Source organism: Canis aureus, chromosome 26, assembly GCF_053574225.1.
Source record: "Canis aureus isolate CA01 chromosome 26, VMU_Caureus_v.1.0, whole genome shotgun sequence".
Taxonomy (NCBI): Eukaryota; Metazoa; Chordata; class Mammalia; order Carnivora; family Canidae; genus Canis; species Canis aureus.
In genome coordinates this window covers 29194683-29214147 of record NC_135636.1, presented here as the reverse complement: position 1 = coordinate 29214147, position 19465 = coordinate 29194683, and the positions used below count along the sequence as shown (strand labels likewise).

The 19465-nt window shown below is 41.4% G+C and overlaps 1 protein-coding gene and 1 long non-coding RNA gene across 5 annotated transcripts in view; one reads left to right on the top strand and one right to left on the bottom strand.

The window, feature by feature from the left end:
- PIGU (phosphatidylinositol glycan anchor biosynthesis class U) overlaps positions 1 to 19465 on the top strand; it is a 94728-nt gene that overhangs the window by 46038 nt on the left and 29225 nt on the right. For 3 of the 4 annotated variants that reach the window (XM_077872838.1, XM_077872840.1, XM_077872837.1), the window contains exon 7: positions 9013 to 9110. The exons of the other annotated variant lie outside the window; for it this stretch is intronic. In XM_077872838.1, the coding sequence (XP_077728964.1) occupies positions 9013 to 9110 (98 nt within the window). The remainder of the gene's footprint in view (positions 1 to 9012; positions 9111 to 19465) is intronic. 4 annotated transcript variants of the gene reach the window in all.
- LOC144298232 (uncharacterized) lies at positions 609 to 18611 on the bottom strand. The gene is made up of 3 exons (XR_013365172.1): positions 18497 to 18611; positions 9077 to 9173; positions 609 to 1010 (listed from the first exon to the last, which is right to left on the bottom strand). It is a non-coding gene; the product is annotated as an uncharacterized LOC144298232 (long non-coding RNA).

The window sequence follows — 19465 nt, the reverse complement described above, 5'->3', positions numbered from 1 at the left end:
TAGGGGTGCTTGGGTAGCTCAGTCCATTAAGTGGCTGGCTCTCAATTTTGGCTCAGGTCTCTGTCTCAGGGTCCTGGGAGCAAGCTGCAGGTCAGGCTCTGAGCTCAGCAGGAATCTGCTTGAGGATTCACTCTCCCCCGCTCCCTTTGTCCTTCCCTCACTCACACTCTCACTTTCTCTTTCAAATAAATCTTTTTTTTTTTTAAGATTTTGTTTATTTATTCATGAGAGACACACACACACACACACAGAGAAAGAGAGAGGCAGACACAAGCAGAGAGAGAAGCAGGCTCCATGCAAGGAGCCCGATGCAGGACTTGATCCTGGGATTCCAGGATCACACCCGAGCCAAAGGCAGGTGCTCAACTGCTGAGCCACCCAGGCGTCCCATAAATAAATCTTTAAAAAAAATAATTGCAAATTATGTGAGAATACATATTTTTAAGGCAGAGTACAAGATTGTATATTTTAATAAAATATAATCTCAGCTATGTTAAAACAACAAAAAATAGAAAATAGATTCCAAAAGCATAATACTTGTGTTTTTAGAGTAAGCTCATGTTTCTGTTTCTTTTTATATCTATTTTTTCCCAAATTTTCTCAGTGAATACATAATTAAAAACAAATTTACTTGATTGATAAGAAGATAGGGACAGTGAAAGTAAACTTGGCAACTCTCTCCCCAGACTTCCATGGAGCTAGTGTCCTGCAGAACAGGGTGGCCTCATTGGCTCTGTCCCCTTCTCCTGTTTGCTCTCCCTTGGCCTCCTTTGTGGCAGTCCAGGGTTGCCTGGGACACATCAAGAGCTACAGGCCAGGACAAGGCCCAAGCCATTGTATTGTGATGTCCTTTTTGTGGAGTTGGGCAGCAAACAGGTCTAAGGGCAGGATTGATGTTATTTTAGTGGAGCAGTTCGTGTTTCACTTCAAAGTTGGAGCTTTTGGTCAAGGGGAAGTCTGCCTTTCAGTGGCTAATTAAAATATTCCATCCCTGTGAAATCTTCATTAGGCTGTAAAAAGGAAAACAAACATGTTAATAGATAGTCCTGCTTGTTCCTGTTGATGTTTGTCAATGAGATGTTCCAACCTAGGAATTCTTGAGGTTTGCCACCTAAGGACCCTTCCAACTCTCCTTGTCCCACCAAAAGAGATGTGTGTGACAGGACTTGCTTCTCAAGGAAGAAGAAGGACTCTCAGAGGCAGTCAAGGGTGATTAAGAGCTCACTCAGGCTACTCTAAAGTCAGACAGATCTGGTAGCTAATCCCAGCTCTTCCATTTCCTGGATGTATCACTTTAACCAAGTAATTTAACTGTTCTGGTCCTCGGGTTTCTTATCTGTAACATGGGGATTGAAACGGCCCCTAGTGCACAGAGAAAATACAAAGAATGAATGAGATGGTACATGTAACACACAGCATGGTGTGAGGGATGTACTAAGAACTCAGTAAATATTGATGCTGGGGATCCCTGGGTGGCGCAGCAGTTTAGCGCCTGCCTTTGGCCCAGGGCGCGATCCTGGAGACCCGGGATCGAATCCCACGTCAGGCTCCTGGTGCATGGAGCCTGCTTCTCCCTCTGCCTGTGTCTCTGCCTCTCTCTCTCTCTCTCTCTCTGTGACTATCATAAATAAATAAAAATTAAAAAAAAATATTGATGCTGGTTGTTACTTTTAATAATGTCCTCTTTTTTAAAAGATTACTCAGGATTGGTAGAGGCTCAGTGAGCCTTCTAGGGAGGACTTGGAGGTAAAAATGAGAGTCTCTTCCTGGAGCTCAGCCCTGGAAGAACAATGGCAGACCAATGGTCCTTAGGCCTGAACCTATCACTGCCACATGGGGTTCCTCTAGAGTAAAGCTCTACTCATGAAGAAAGTCATAGAGGACCCTAGGATAAAGCAGCCTGTGGTTTTATCAGATCAAGCTAGCTTCAAAACCTGCTAGTTTCTAGTTACCAGCTCTGTAGCCTTGGGCAAATCACAAAGCCTCAGGAGCTTTGATCACAGAGATAATGTCTGCTATATAGATTAGTAGAAGAATAAATAAGAAATATAAAATACTTAGCATGCTTCCTTAACAGAACCCATTCAACAAATAGTTGCTCAGTTTATTGTGATTTTTATGGATTGGGATTAGGAAGGTAGTGTAGTAATGTAGTTAAAGAGTGTGGGGTTTGGGGCAGCTCTGGTGGCTCAGTGGTTTAGCGCCACCTTCAGCCCAGGGCGTGATCCTGGAGACCCGGGATCAAGTCCCATGTCGGGCTCCCTGCATGGAGCCTGCTTCTCCCTCTGCCTGTGTCTCTGCCTCTCTCTCTCTCTGTGTGTGTCTCATGAATAAATAAATAAAATCTTAAAAAAAAAAAAAAGAGTTTTGGAATGAATGGAAAAGGGGTTTGGAATGAGACAGTCTGGTTTCAAATCCTATTATTATTATTAACTAGTTTTGTAACCTTGAACAAACAACCATTCTGTCCTCCAGTTTTCTTTTCTGTAAAATGGGAATCGTAATTATGCCTACCCACTTCATGGAGTTATTGGAAGGACTTAATACATGTAAAGTGCTTACAGCTATGGCTGGAAAAGAGTATGTGCTCAATAAATTATTATCATCACTGATGTGGATGGACTACTCCAAGAGAGCCTTCCCTGTTAAAAGAGCACTTGGTGAGGAAGAATAGTGGCCCAGCCCCCAGCATCAACTCCTCCTTCCCATCAATCTTGCATGCTATTCAGCTTCCTCTTCTGAGTATCCTGTGGAACTCAGCCCTTTTCACTACGTTCCAGTCTGTCCCACTGCCTGTCCTGGTACAGGTTGCTGTATGTGACCCCTCTCTGCTCATTCCACTCACAGTCAATATCTTGAACCATTCCCTAGAGCCCTACCTCATCTATAGTCCTGCTCTGTTCTATAGCTCTGCCACCTGCCCAGGCCCAGATTGCTTCAAAGTGTGGTTCCCAGAGGCATTGTTACCCCAGGCCTTGCCAAGGCTTGTTTTGGCCCCCACCTGGACACAAAACTCTTTCTTCCTAGAGAGTTGGAAAACATATTTGAAGCTAGATGGGTAGATAATGAAATTTCCTGATATTATACCCAGGGCACATACACATGTGACTTTAATATTCCCATCATAAGGCCAAAGACTATGGTCTTGGATAAAAAACCTGGTACCTGAGTATCTGGGCCATACTAGCAGATAAATAGTAGATTATCTTATTTTGGTAAAATGCACAGTCCTCTTGGCATAGTTCATCCCAGTCAGATGAGCAGGATGCCCTAGCTCTTGTCCAGTTGAGGCTGCCATTTCAGGGATTATTTGAGATGTCATGTTTAGGCCTGTTGGTCAATGCTTTGGGATGACTGTGCAAGCTATGTCCTCTATCATCTGACTGCCATCTACCTGCTTGATAAGACTTTGTATATTATACCTTTTTATTGGAGTATGTATAACATATCTACAGAAAGCACACAGACTGTTAGTGTACAATTCCATGAATTTTCACTAAATGTTCAGAAATCAGTACTCAGACTGAGAAACAGAATGTTACCAACATCCACAAGAGCCTCTTTTGTGCCCTCTTCCAGTCATTGCTCCCAACTCTTGCCCTGTTTTTACCCGTCAAGCTAATTATAACCCCCTTTACCTGCAGTGCATGGAACTGTCCCTTGCCCTCCTGCAAGTGTACTCTCTGTTCCCTTAGACTGTCAGGCCTCGCCTAATCATTGTTCAAAACTTAGGTATCAGCTTCCCCTGATGGGCTAGCTTTGTACTCTCCTCCCTCCGTATTTTGCCACTGGTTCCTGGGAGCTCCCTGAGGAGGGAAGCTGTCTCAGTTAACAGTCTTCTTGGCACCTGGCACAGGCTTGGCATAGAGCAGGCACTCCAGAAATGTTTGCATATCGTATAGTTTACCTAAAATATTTGAAGTCCCTTTTTACTTTTCTCTCTCTTTTTTTCTTTAAGTAGGCTCCACGCCCAGGGTGGGGCTTGAATTCACCACCCCAAGATTGAGGGGTTGTATGCTGTACCAACTGAGCCAGCTGGATGCCCCACCTTTTACCTTTCTTTATCTTTCATGACCTTGCCCCAAGCACCTATCTATCATCATCCCTCTGCCTTCCTAACCCATTCATCTTGCTCCTTCTAGCTTTTTTCAAAACGTGTATCAGCCCTAAGTCCTTGTGTGTCTTCATACTCCCCCTTTCTTGTGCTCAGTGGTGCATGTGCCCTATCCACTCCATACCTGGCCTGGCATCCCACACACCAGTCTCCTGACTGTTGTTGTACTATGTTTCTGCCACTAGACTACAGACCTCTGCCATCCAGTAGTTTACTCCACGGAGCATTCTCTCTGCCCAGCCCCCTGCCACAAGCCCTCAACTTCTATTCAGCAGCTTCATTGTATTCAAGAATCCATTTCTTTTGTGCTTTGCCTGCATTTTATTACTTGTGTTTTACACTTCCTAAGATTTCCTTCCTCAAGAACTTGGTTTCAACTAGACTTATTGTGGTACTCATTAAGCAATATACACAAATATCAAATCATTATGCTATACACCTGAAACTAATACAATGTTGTATGTCAGTTATATTTCAAGAAAACGGAAACATTGGTTTTCTTTAATGTGCTTGGATTTGTCTAAGGGATTCATATGTGTCACTGAATGACACTCATTTATTCATTCACTCACTCATTTAAGCTGGAGGCTCAAAGTGAAGAGAGATTTATTGCCCTTGAGAAACTCAAGGACAAATGGGGAGAGAAAGCAACATTAACAAATTAAAGGACAATATCAGTATTGAATGAGGTATTGAATGAATGAAGAGAATGGGCACTACAATCATCTGATTGACTCCATTACTTAAAATGATGTATTACTTAACCTTTTGTTTCTGTACCTTAATTTCTTTACCTATAAAATGGGTAAATAAATAAATAAATAAAATGGGTAGAATAAAAATGGGTAGAAAAATAGAGCTTTCACAAGGTGCTTATGATGTATACTGAGGGCTTTTTCTTTTCTTTTCTTTCTTTTTTTTTTCTTTTTTAATGAGTCCAGCACAGTTCTGGATACAGAGGATAGGCACCTGGCACCTAGTAAGTGACCACCATTAGCTATAATCACTATTGTTATCCTGTCTGCTTAGGCTTCATAGAGAAAGTGACATTTCAATTGGCTAGTGGAGGGATGCCTGGGTGGCTCAGCGGTTGAGCACCTCCGTTTGGCCCAGGGCGTGATCCTAGAGTCCTGAGATCGAGTCCCACATTGGGCTCCCTGCATGGAGCCTGCTTCTCTCTCTCTACCTGTGTCTCTGCCTCTCTCTCTGTGTCTCTCAGTAATAAATAAATAAAATATTTTTTTAAAAAATCAATTGGTCAGTGGAGAATGGGCAGGGAAGGATAGCTTGGGCAGAAGTAATGGGCTGAGAACAGACACAGGAATGAAAGCACATGGTGTTTTCAGAACCTAGGGAATGGTCCAGAATAGCTGGGGGACAGAGAATGTGTAGGAGAACACTGACAAGTGAAGCTGGATAAATAAGGCCCATTAGCAAAGGGCCCTGTTTGCTGCTGGAGTTTGGACTAAACCTGCTGAATGAAATAGAACCATCAGAAGCATTTAAAGAGGGGCTTATCATAGTGTAATTGTTTTAGAAGGATCCTGCTGGTACTTCTCTAGAGAACTAGATGGGAGGAGACTAGAGAGACCATTGAGGAGGAGAAGCAACCGATGAGAGCAGGAACTGCAGTGGTGGATGTTCCATAGGTCCATCAACAGGCTGTGATGACTGCTAGAGGAAGTGTGGAGTGGGAGAGGTGAAGGATCACTACAGTAGCCTGGGAGATGTTGACGCCACTTACTGGTAGAGAACAGCAGAAGGAACAGATTTTTCCTTCCAAATGATTTCATCTGAGGAAGGAAGACTGCTTTTTTCCTGATATTGGGAGGAGGTGTTCTGAAACTCACAAGTCCGTTCTATGACCCTATGGGCCGTTTCTTCCCTCTTGGGCCTTATAGATAGTCAGCTGCTCCAGACAAGTAATTACTGATCTCAGGCAATTAAGGCAGGAGGTGGCTGTGTTTATTTCACTCCCTGGTGTCTCCCGGGAAAGAGAGGGGTGAAAGTCATGTATTTGTTTTGACCACATTAGTAAGAATGGATGGAGTTGGAACATTAGCCTCCTTTCCCTGCTAAAGGGCCTCTTCTTTCTCCAACCCCAGTCTCTGCAGAAAGTCATGCTAAATTTAAAAGTTCTTTCCAGTTTTTTCCCTCCCTTAGCTGGTTTCCCACAAAATGTCATTCAGATTTTTGGCTAAGTCAGGGAACCTTGAACCCACCCTAGATGCTAGAGTCCAAAACAGTACTTTTCCCACCACTGCCATCTCCCTGTCTCAGAATTGACCCGGTTCTGGTTCTAGGTGTCTACGGCTCAATGGGTATGTGGAGGCCTCTGCTGGTGGCACAGCTTGGCTGGCCATGATTCTGTCCCTGCTCAGTCATGTTTACAAGTATCCTGGATATAGGACATCATGCCTGGCAGTAATGAGCATGATGAAACAGCTCACCCCATAGAATTCTGTCCCAGTTTTTCCTCCTTTTCCTGCCTTCCTTCTACTTTCCTTCAACCAGGAATTGTTCCTAGCTAATAAGTTTCCTTAATTTGAGGGATGGAGCCCTCAAAATTCTCTTCTCTCCACTCACTCTCCTATAAAGTAGTCATATCATAACCCTCCTCTTCCAAGGTAGGTCTTGGGTGTTTGCTTTGGTGGGCAAAAAAATCCTATGGATCATCTTCTTCTGTTTGTTGGAGCTGAGTTGGGAGAGGGTAAAACCCCTCAGACTTAGTGGAGTAACTAGTTCCTTAGTGAAATATCATTGAGAGGATATCTGTTATTTCCAGTAAACAGTTGTGTCAGGTTTGGTCAGTTTGTAGTGAAATGAAATAGGCTGGGCAAAAGTTGGTTGAGGCAGGTTTTTTTTTTTTAAGATTTTATTTATTTATTCATGAGAGACACAGAGAAAGAGAGAGAGAGGCAAAGCTAAAGGCAGCGGGAGAAGCAGGCTCCGTGGGACTCGATCCCGGGTCTCCAGGATTGCGCCCTGGGCTGAAGGCGGTGCTAAACCGCTGAGCCACCCAGGCTGCCCCGATGCAGGCTTTTAATGGACGCATTCTTGGTCGACGTTCCATGGCCCCCCGCAAGGGAGTGAGACCCGGGAAGTCGCGGGCTGGGGAAGTCCAGCCCAAAGGGAATACATGCAAGCTTTTTAAGGGAGATGGGGTAAGGAGTTGTGTCTGTATGGGGTGATAGGTATTAGGGCATATTACTGGTGGAATCGGTATGGGGCAATAACTGCTTATGCCCTTATATAGGGTTTGGATAAGGTGCGGTTCAGGTTTCCCCGCATAGGTCTTGTCTCCCCATGATGACGTGTCTTTGGGCAGTCTGCTGGTGGTAGAAAAGTCCCAAGGCGAAGGTGACAAGCTGGAGGGTCCGCCGCCATTTTGTTGGTGCCTCCCAATCCCCCTTGATTCCGCAGGCCTAACAAGTTGACCCCACACTCATGAGAGTGATCATGAGTTCTGTCATTTTATGAAACGTTACCATTACAAGATACCAGCCTTGAACCATCAATTACACTCTCCTGATTTCTGGACCACTTTGAAACCCCTGTTGCAAATTTGGGTTCTCTAGCTTTAGTTTTAGGGTACTCTTATCTAAAACCATCTGAAAGAAAATAGCTATTTGTTTGTTTTAAGCATTTTATTTATGAGAGACACAGAAAGGCAGAGACATAGGCAGAGGGAAAAGCAGACTCCCCGCAGGGAGCCCTCTACGGGACTCAATCCGAGGACCCCGGGATCATGACCAGAGCCCCAGGCAGATGTTCAACCACTGAGCCACAGCTATTTGGTATTTTTAAAAAGAAATCAGTTTTGGGGCACCTGGGTGGCTCAGTCAGTTGAGTGTCCGACTCTTGGTTTCTGCTCAGGTGTGGTCTCAGAATCGTGAGATGGAGCCCTGCTTCACCCAGGCTCCAGGCTCAGTGCTGAGCGGGAAGTCTGCTTGAGATTTTCTCTCTCCTCCCTCTGCCCCATCCTCCCTTCCCCTCTCCCTAGCTCACGAGCACATGTGCACCTACTCTCTCTCATTCTCTCTAAAATAAATAAATAAACCTTTAAAAAAGAAGAAATCAGTTTTTTTATGACAAAAACAAAGCACGATCATTATAGAAAGTTTAGAAAATACAGAGAAGCCAGAAAAAAAACAAAAACAAAAAAATCCATAACCCAACCACCAAGAGAAAAATCACTGTGAACTTTGGGCCTAGTCTTGTAGTCTTTTTTTAAAAATTTATTTATACATTCTTTTTAAAGAGATCATAGTGTGTATATATATATATATATATATATATATATATATATATCTTTTTTTATAACTTTCAGTTAATAGGATGTTATAAATATCTATGTCATTGCAAATTTATTATAACATTTTTAAAAATTCTGTAGTGGTCCATTTTACATAGGGAATAGGGGCATTATTAATAAAAATTAATATATTTTAATAATAAATACATGACCTGAAGATAGTACATAAGGAAAAGATATTATAAAATAGGGATGGGTTTCCTACCTCTGAATTGCTTAAGCAATAATTATGGGTTTCATTGATAAGTTAAATAGGACACAGATGTTAATAGACTTGATCCCTTTGTTCATCTTTAGATCAAAGTTTTGTGAAATCTTTCTTGCTCTGAAAATTTAAAGGAAGCATAATTGAAGTGTCTCAGGTTGCTAAAGGTAAATGGTTTTGACTTCCTAGGTTTCCTTTCATGGGAAATCAAGCCAAGAAGCTCTCATTCTGTATGAGTTTGCATAGTACCTGTACACCAGGAGACATTTGGCAAAAGCTTATTTGACCAGTTATGGAAAGTTTCTTGTTTTGGGATTTGCTCAGTCTAATCCTGATTAATAAGACTGGATTATTGCATATATTTATTTCTTTTTACAGGTAGTGCCTTCCTCAGTGCTATTTTTCTAGCCTTAGCAACATACCAGTCTCTGTACCCACTCACCTTGTTTGTTCCAGGACTCCTCTATCTCCTTCAGGTAAGCACTTGCTGGTCAGAAGCCAGCACTCCAGTGACATTTAATACATGGCCCAGTCACTGCCTGGGGAAAGGAAGGCATGGCTCAATAAAAGCAATGGGATGGGCTCCTTATCTCATATTTACTTGCTTCTACTCAAAAACACAAACAAAGACACTTGACTAACTTCAAACAAAATGAACCTAGTGAACATTAAGTTCCAATTATGCATATCATTACAAATGTATAAGTGTATTTCATTTTACATGTTTGTGGTTGGAACCTACCAACTATCTTGCATTCTCCTTCTGTCATCTACTATTACATAGACCCCTCTCCGAGCTCATTTTTGAAAAACTTCTATAGGGCAGCCCGGGTGGCTCAGCAGTTCAGCGCTGCCTTCCACCCAGGGCCTGATCCTGGAGACCTGGGATCGAGTCCCACGTCGGGTTCCTTACATGGAGCCTGCTTTTCCCTCTGCCTGTGTCTCTGCCGTTCTCTCTTTCTCTCATGAATAAATACCTTAAAAAAAAATAAAATAAATAAAAATTAAAAACTTCTATATAACAATACTCAAAAAAAAGTTCAATACTCATAAGGTTCTTGTAGGGATTAAATGTAGTGGGTGTCTCTAATGCAATGCTGGGACAATGGTGGGTGATCAATAAGTATTACTTAAAGAATACAGATTGCTGACATTTACTGAGAACCTACTATGTCCAGGACTGTACTGAACACTCTACAGGCATCATTTCATTTTCAACCTCATAAGAACGTTATTGGGATAGGTCATTTTATTAGCCATGTTTTAGTCTAATATTAGCCATATTAGACACGTGAATTGCAACTGGAATGTTGGGTAGTGTAGTCACTTGGCTAAGGTGAGACAGCTGGCAGGTGACAGTGCCAAGACATGAACTTGGGCAGCTTGATGCAAGAGCCTGCCCTCTAACTTGTCTCTCTTTTCCACCTCAGTAAGAATACACACATCTCCTCAAGAGCAGGTAACTACTTGCAGGTCTTTCGTGGTCCAAATCGATTCTTAGAAAACAAGCATTTCTTGAAAGTATGCAGGGGACAGTGCCACAATTCAAACCAAGAAATGTCTGATTTCAGAGCCTTTTTCTTAATTATAAACACTCTTGCTAAAACTGAGTGTATACCTCCACTTATTGAAATAATCTGTATAGTGACTTCATAATATGTCTTCATATTTATGTACATAGTGATACATGATTATCTTGGTCTTTGCCCTTTCTGGGGAATTTGAGATGTGCTCTAGTTGTCACTGGTATAAATAGTACAGTAATATGATTTTCTTTAAGTTATTTCCTTAAGGCATATTCCTCTAGCTGAATCATTGGACCGAAAGGTGTGAGAAGTTTCAAGGTCCTTATTATGTAATACTGGAGTGTTCACCAGAAAGCTTCAGCCAACTTGTAGTGCCACCATCAGTGTCTAGGATGCAGTGAACCAGGGGTGCCCAACTGGCTTCGTTAGTAGAGCATGTGACTCTTGATCTTGGGATTGTAAGTTCAAGCCCCATATTGGGTGTAAATATTACTTAAAAATAAGATCTTAAAAATAAAGTGCTGTGAACCATTTCCTCTCAGGCTGCCAGCACTGGCTTCTCATATTTGACTTATGATTGCTAGTCTGATACATCATTGCACTGTGAAATTTTCTTTGATTCTCTTTCCGGATTCTTGCTGAATCCAAGAATTTTTCCACATAACAATATGTTGTTTACATTTCCTTTATTACTTCATATTTATAGTTCATTTTTTTAAAGATTTTATTTATTTATTCATGAGAGACACAGAGAGAGAAGCAGACACAGACAGAAGGAGAAGCAGGCTCCCCGCAGTTTGCCAAATGCGGGACTTGATCCCAGGACCCCAGGATCACGACCTGAGCCGAAGGCAGACGCTCAACCACTGAGCCACCCAGGCGTCGCTATAGTTCATTCTTTTTTAAAAAATATTATTTATTTATTTATTTCAGAGAGAAAGAAAGAGCATGAATAGGGTGAGGGGCAGAGGGAGAAGCACACTTCTTACTGAGCAGGGAGTCTGATGTGGGGTTCAATCCTGGGACCCCAGGATCACAACCTGAGCTGAAGGCAGATGCTTAACCGACTGAGCCACCCAGGCGCCCCTTACAGTTCATTCTTTAGAAAGCCTGATGACAAAAAAAAATAAAAAAAAAAATAAAAAACAAAGAAAAGAAAAAAAACAAAGTCTGATCACTAAGAGGAACCAAAATTTTTGTGCAACTATGTCAAATAAATACTATTATAAATATATTTATTTGTACATATGAACTGACTAAAAATTTTTTAATGGTTTGTTAAACCAATTTGTAAACACTGCCTTTTGTAAAATCACTTTTGTTTAAAACTCAAATTTATTTCTGACATCATTGGACAGTTCAACTGAGTCATGGAATCGAGCAGCTCAGCCAGTCACCTTATTCAGTCCCTTCTCCGTGCCTCAGAATGGGGATAATATTAGTTACTGCAAAGGGTTAACACATCAGTGTGCAGTCAGGCAGGTTTCTAGTTCCCTCTTTCCTTTTGCTTGGGATTCCTAAATCTTGGACCTCCTTAGATGGCTTGAGGTTCTCCTTTTCTTTGAAAGAAAGTAACAGAAACCAGGGGGAAATACCTCATAAGTGTGCTTATGGATTTTTGCTTTAATGCAGCCTGACCTTCTGTCTTGTCTTTGAACTGTAAAGGTTAATCCTGTGATTTCTATACTTTCTGGAGCCTGGAGCGGCTCCAGATAATGTCCAGTAATATCATATGGTATTAGCTTGCATCAAAGGAGCCAAACCCAACCAGGTCTTTATTTCTTTTCCCTTTTCTTTTAAGATTGTTTATTTATTTACTTAAGAGAGAGTACACACTTGCTCACATGCAAGCACAAGCAGGCGGGGAGGGAAGGGCAGAAGGAGAGGGATAGAGAGGATACCATGAAACTCCACACTGCGCAGAGTCCAATGCAGAGCCCCATCTCATGATCCTGAGATCACGACCTGAGCCTAAATCAAGAACCCGATCCCGGGATCCCTGGGTGGTGCAGCGGTTTGGCGCCTGCCTTTGGCCCAGGGCGCGATCCTGGAGACCCGGGATCGAATCCCACATCAGGCTCCCGGTGCATGGAGCCTGCTTCTCCCTCTGCCTGTGTCTCTGCCTCTCTCTCTCTCTGTGTGACTATCATAAAAAAATAAAAGTTAAAAAAAAAAAAAAGAACCCGATCCCCAACCAACTGAGCCACCCAGGTGCCCCCCAACCAGGTTTTTCTTAATAAGTAGGTCTTTCCCCAGCCTTCTTTGGAATATTATATGGAGTTTTTACATTTTACTCTCTTTCCCCAGTAACATTCTGTTGTCTCTGTTGACTCTAGGAGGGAGCCAACTCAGAGGTGGCAATGCTGTTAGCTTACCTTTTCTTTAGAACAGGTGAAAGAAAAAAAAAAAAAAAAAAAGAACAGGTGAAAGAAAATGAGGGGCGCCTGGGCGGCTCAGTCAGTTAAGCATCTGCCTTCGGCTCAGGTCATGATCCAGGGTCCCGGGACCCAGCCCTGCATTGGGCTCCCTGCTCTGGCAGGAGTCTGCTTCTTCCTCTGCCCTTCCCCTTGCTCGTGCTCTCCCTCTCTCTCAAATAAATAAATCTTTAAAAAAAAAAACAGGTGAAAATGAGTGTGAGCACTTAATCATGCAATTGCAATTAACTTTTCTACCAGCTTTGTTGCCTCTAATATACCTATCATGTAAAATATATTTCCTGGGTCTTATCCTGATAGTCTAAGAACTTAAGTATAAAAACTTTTATTAGATTTCAACTTCCTTGGGCAGCCCGGGTGGCTCAGCAGTTTAGCGCCGCCTTCAGCCCAGGGCCTGATCCTGGAGACCTAGGATCGAGTCCCACATCGGGCTCCCTGCATGGAGCCTGCTTCTGCCTCTCTCTCTCTCTCTCTCTCTCTCTCTCTCTATCTCTCATGAATAAATAAATAAAATCTTAAAAAAAAAAAAAAGATTTCAACTTCCTTAAGAGTTTTGGTTTTTTTTCCTGGTACTGACTTTTTGCCTTTTTCACCATAATATGAGAAAGAAATGATTTCTGTACAGAAAATGCTTTCTTTTTTTTTTTTTTTAAGATTTAATATTTATTTGTGGGAGGCGGGGGTGGGGAGTGGGGGACACAAGCGGGAGGGGCAGAGGGAGATAGGAAAATAACCTGAAACAGACTCTGCACTGATCATACCGACATAGGGCTGAATCTCATGACCCATGAGATGATGACCTGAGCTGAAACCAAGTTTGAACATTCAACCAACTGTACCACTCAAGTGCCACTAGAAAATGCTTTTCTCCCTAGTGCTTTAGAAAATTGGGGGGAAGAAGATAATTACACATTTTTCCCCTTTCTTATTATAGTTAGGCTTTTCTTGACCAGTCTGAGAATTATTTTACTTCCTGAAATTTTTGTATACATTAGCAACCATATAACTTCTGGGATGTAACTACAGGTTGCTTTTTTCAGGTTGAGAGTATATAGCCCATAGACCACATCTGGCCCACAGAGGTATTTTATTTGACTATGCTGTTTAATTATTTTAATTAGTTGTCAACATTTTAAAAACATTTAAAATTTTATCTTTCTGGCTTCTTTTGAAAGATTGGGAGATCTGTCTCCTTTAGACAAGGCATACCCTCTTCACAGTTAAGCATAGTCTCTGTGCTTCATTTCTTTATTTTTTTAAAGATTTTATTTATTTATTCATGAGAGAGGCAGAGAGAGAGAGAAGCAGAGACACAGGCAGAGGGAGAAGCAGGCTCCACACAGGGAACCTGATGCGGGACTCGATCCTGGGTCTCCAGGATCACACCCTGGGCCAAAGGCAGTGCTAAACTGCTGAGCCACTCGCTGTACTTCATTTCTATTACCTAACTTCATTCATTTGTTACCTGCCTGGCCTCTGGAGGAGTTTGAATATGTGTGTATATTTATGTTTATGTCCACCAGAAGGTCTAGAAACACTCACTGACCCAGTATCAGTAAGTATCCTTAGGGCTCAGATTGTGATCTTACAATACCATTTTTACCCATTAAAAGAAATGAGTTTCTCAGAGAAATGGCTAATTCTAAGTTTAGGGCAGGAAATGTACAGGATAATCCTAGACTACTGTGATACCAGATAACAAGGAAGCTATGAAAGACTGCTGGGGTCATCTCAAAAGGACTCAGGATCCAACTTGAAGAGGCTCTCACTGACCAAAGAGGGACAGTTTGAGTTTCATTAGGATTAGAACTGAAATGAATTAAAACTCATATTTAAATTCAGGCATTCATAATGATATTAGAAAGGTCAATTGGTAATTGATCCAATTAGGAGAATTGACAGAGAACCAATTCATTACCTTGAGAACTGGAAATAAAAGGAAAAAAAACAAGCACTTATCTTGTCTTTCCTATACCATTAGGTAACCATATAGTAGGTGAGCTACTATATATTTTTGAGCTTGCAAATGAAGACAAATTGATGGGATAGCATCGTTTTGTAATACCAGTTATCTAGGCATTGAGTATTAATAGCTACTAATGTGAAAAACAAACAAATCATGCCTCCTGAGAAAAGAACACACCACCACCAGAGTTTTGCCAAGGGGATCAAATCTGAAATTGATTAAGCTTCAGGATCCAGCTGCCAATTTGCAAGAAATACTGAAGACCAAGGATATAATTAGCAAAAAAACAGACTGTGGGAAGTTCTACAGGTTAAATGCCCAGGTTCTTCAACCCATGAATTGTAGGGGGCACAAGTGAGATGGGTTGTAGGACCTGTAAATTAAGAGACTTAAAAGTTTTATTAAATTTTGAAAAAATGGACAAGCTAAACTATAGTGTAAAGGAATACACAGTTTGATAGAAAGCCATTAAGAAATGCAAGGAAGTGGGACACCTAGGTGGCTCAGGGGTTGAGCGTCTGCCTTTGGCTCAGGTTGTGATTGCAAGGTCCTGGAATCAAGTCCCACATCAGGCTTCCTGCGAAGTCTCCCTCTCCTGTGTCTCTGCCTCTCTCTCTCTAGGTCTCTCATGAATAAATAAATAAAATCTTAAAAAAAAGAAAGGAAGGAAGGAAGGGAGAAAGAAAGAAAAAAAAGAAGAAGGAAGGAAGGAAGGAAGGAAGGAAGGAAGGAAGGAAGGAAGGAAGGAAGGAAGGAAGGAAGGAGAAAGAAAGGAAGGAAGGAAGGAAAAAAAGAAAGAAAGAAGAAAGAAAAGAAAGAAAGAAAGAAAGAAAGAAAGAAAGAAAGAAAGAGAAAGAAAGAAAGAAAGAAAGAAAGAAGAAAGAAAGAAAGAAAGAAAGAAAAGAAAGAAAAAGAAAGAAGAAAAAGAAATGCAAGGAAGTGAGTACTCTATAAGCCAGGATCAGTGATGACTTTGGAGGGAGGAAGAGACTGGCTGGCACAGGGCTCAGAGAGAGACTTGGGGGAGTGGTGGGACATTTCTTCCTCCTGACCTTACAGATGTTTGTCTCATAATCATTCACTAGGTTATATATTTGTTTTATGTGGTTTTCTGTATTTTATGTTTTATTTTACAATGAAAAGATTTTTTAAAAATTGATCCAAAAGTTTAGGGCACCATTCTCCCAACCCTTCAACTCACATACATTTCATTTTAAGTTGGCATTTACTATTGAAGAAAAAGAGGTAGGTAAAATGAATGCTAATCTGTTCCCTGGGAAATGTGCAATGTGGACCTCTTGATTAAATCTCGCTCTAGGGCTTATAAATAACAAGCCATCAAAGAAAGGATCACTTGAGTTTCTTTTTTAAGCATTTCAGGCGTGCTGCACTTGATGTAATGGGAGTGGTCTTGAAAGATTATTTAATCTTTAATCAGACCCAGGTTTTATAAATAGATTCAGTAAACATCCTACATGACATTATATTCTCAGGGCTCTGTTTCCTAAAGCAAATCTACTCCCAGACCAAGTTTTGTTTTGTTTTGTTTTTTTAGACAAAGTTTTAAGAACAAAATTATACCTAAAATTTAATGTCCATTTGACATCACAGATTTGCCAGGAAAAAAATCATTTTCCCACTCAAGCATCAACAGTGACATCTTAGGTCCAATGAAGCACAGAGAACATGGCAGCAAACCAAAATTTGGGGGCTGCTAACAGATTTGTGAAAAGTGAAACGTCATCTCCTGGATCTGTGCTTAGGACTCTCTTCCAAGAGTAGCCTTGAACAGTCTACCTGATTCAGTTCTTCATGGCTGCCTTTTTCACTTCCTACTTCCCTTCTTTAAATCCCATTAAGTAGGGAGGAAGGGAAAAACAAACCAAAAGAATATTTTTACTTTTGAGGGTTTTTTTCCATCCATCCCTAGACTGTGGTTTTCTCCCTCCCCTCCACCCCCCTTGCCTCCCTTCCTTCTATGCCAGATGGCAGTATTTTTCAGGAAGAGGGATCAGGATGATCAACTCTACAGGGAACTCAGAACCTTACGTGCCTTCCTCTTTGAATTTATCTGTGGAGGCCTCCTCTTTGTGAAATCATTTTCCATCCCCAAAAATATAATGTTCTCTTGAAACTTTGTTCTTTTAGAGCAGCATTATCAATAGAACTTTTTGTGATGGTGGAAATGTTCTGTTTTTGTATATTGTCAATTGTCAAAATATAAATAAACATAAAAGAAGTAGTAGGTGCAATCGAAGTATTCAAAAGAAGTAGAATTGGTTTAAGTATTTAGAGACGCTTATTATATTTTCATGAAAAGGAATTAAGAATCTAGGAAGGCCTGTAACTCCTTCCTTTGGAGATGGTGCCAAAGGCTTCATTCCTAATCCATCCCCCACCTAACCTTTTTTTTTTTTTTTTTAAGATTTTATTTATTTATTCATGAGAGACACAGAGAGAGGCAGAGACACAGGCAGAGGGAGAAGCAGGCTGCATGCAGGGAGCCCGATGTGGGACTCCATACCCAGTCTCCAGGGTAACACCCTGGGCTGAAGGTGGCACTAAACCGCTGAGCCACCCGGCTGCCCCCCACCCACGTCTAACCTTTTTAGGAGGATTTCTGGTTGCCTGATGTGACTCCAAGGACAACAGACCCCTGCCTCTGGGATAGTAATAATATCCTTCTGCCTTGAGTGAACCTTTTTTTTTTTTTTAGTTTATTTATTTATTATTTTTAGTAATCTCCACACCCAGTATGGGGCTCAAACTCACAATCTCCAGATCAAGAGTCATGTGTTCATCCAACTGAGCCAGCCAGGTGCCCCAAGTGAATCTTTTTTACATAGGTAATTGGAACAACTAAAAGGGGAGAGAGCTGGGACTTCATGGATTTTCTAAAATGATTTGTGTGAAATGCTTTGTGCCTGCTTGCTAATGAATATTTGTTTGACAAATGTATTTGTTTGACAAATATTTGTTTGACAAATGGAACTTGCTTTCTTAGCAGCAAGAGTGTAGAGTGGGAGCTAACCTTCATCCACCTCAAACTTCTTTCATGACAACTGTTAAAAGAACCTGAATTGCATACTTTAAAGTAGTTAAATATATGTTGTATGGATTTCATCTAAAAAAAATCCAATATTAATATTAGCCTATTGCTCAAATTTTTCTAGCTTTGACCTAGAAAAGGGGGCTCCTTTAAATCAGCTTTTGTGGGGCAGCCCGGGTGGCTCAGCGGTTTAGCACCGCCTTCAGCCCAGGTTGTGACCCTGGAGACTGGGGATTGAGTCCCACATCAGGCTCCTTGCACCGAGCCTGCTTCTCCCTCTGCCTGTGTCTCTGCCTCTCTCTCTCTCTCTCTCTCTCTGTGTGTGTGTGTCTCTCATGAATAAAGTGTTTTTTAAAAATCAGCTTTTGTGTTCTTTTGACAAGCCTCATCTTTTTGAGGCTTTCCTTCCTTTCTTTATGGTACCGTAAGATGTTCCAGGCTCATCTTGTATTTTCCCAGCCCCAGCCCTGGAATCAACTACTTCTTCAAGGATTCCTGGTTTTCTTTTATTGGTGAATGCTATTTAGAAGCCAGTTGTGGGGTACGTGCGTGGCTCAGTGGTTAAGCATCTGCCTTCAGCTCAGGTCGTAATCCTGGGTTTCTGGGATCGAGTCCTGCATCAGGCTTCAGGCTCCCCACAGGGAGCCTGCTTCTCCCTTTGCTTATGTCTTTGCCTCTCTCTGTGTGTCTCTCATGAATAAATAAATACTTAAAAAAAAAAAAAAGAAAGAAAGAAACCAGGCATTATAGGTATGCTTCTAGCAGACAGAGCTACGAAATATATGTATGTATCTACACTACCCCCCCCGCCACTAGCATGTCTATAATTCTGTATCTGTCTCTTTGTACTAATACCTCTGATCCCGATATTTGTTTATACTGATACCTGTGATTCTAGTCCAACACCACAGGGATCACTTTAGTGTCTCCTTTTTCCTTGTGTATAATTTCTTTCTCTAATGATTGGAAGCCCAACTTTCATTATCTACAGTTTATTTGCTAATATGTTCAGTTCTAGAATACACACAAAGTTGTTCTAGAATTGCTGTGAGAGGGCAGCCTGGGTGGCGCAATGGTTTAGTGCCACTGCAGCCCCGGGTGAGATCCTGGAGACCCCGGATCGAGTCCCATGTCAGGCTCCCTGCGTGGAGCCTGCTTCTCCCTCTGCCTGTGTCTCTGCCTCTCTCTCTCTCTCTCTCTCTCTCTCTCTGTTGCGCGCTCTCTCTCTCTGTCTCTCTGTTGCTCATGAATAAATAAATAAAATCTTAAAAAAAATAGAATTGCTAATTGCTGTGAGAAATACCCATGTCAGAAATATATCTCCTGACCTGATTACAACACGTACACATAATTCTTTTTGTCTTTAGCATTACAGTATTCTGTCAAGTTACTGTTTCTTGAAGTCACTCAGGTTGGTTCTTTCCTTCTCCCATGTGGACCTTCAGCATAGTCCTCTTATTCATGATACAGTTAGGCTCACTTATTACTGTTTGTAGGATTTTAGATTTCCTCTACACCATGGTAGGTTTTAAATTTTTGTTTATTTGAGGGTATGTGAAGAGATTAAGAAATATTGCTATAGTTCTAAGAAATCAGCTATACAAAAAACTTTCAGAGAAGTACCACCCTGTCTTCATCTCTACTATTGTGTTCTTTTTCATTCTTTCTCTGTCACCTTAAGTAACTATTTTTAGTTTCTGGTTTATTTTTCCTTTGTTTCTTTTGCACATGTGAGCAGATTACATGTGTATTTTCTTCTTTCTTATATGAAGGATAGCATGCTCTAGGTACCCTTATGTGCTTTACTTTTTTTACTGTTCTTTCCTGGAAGTCACTGCAGATTGATACATAGAGA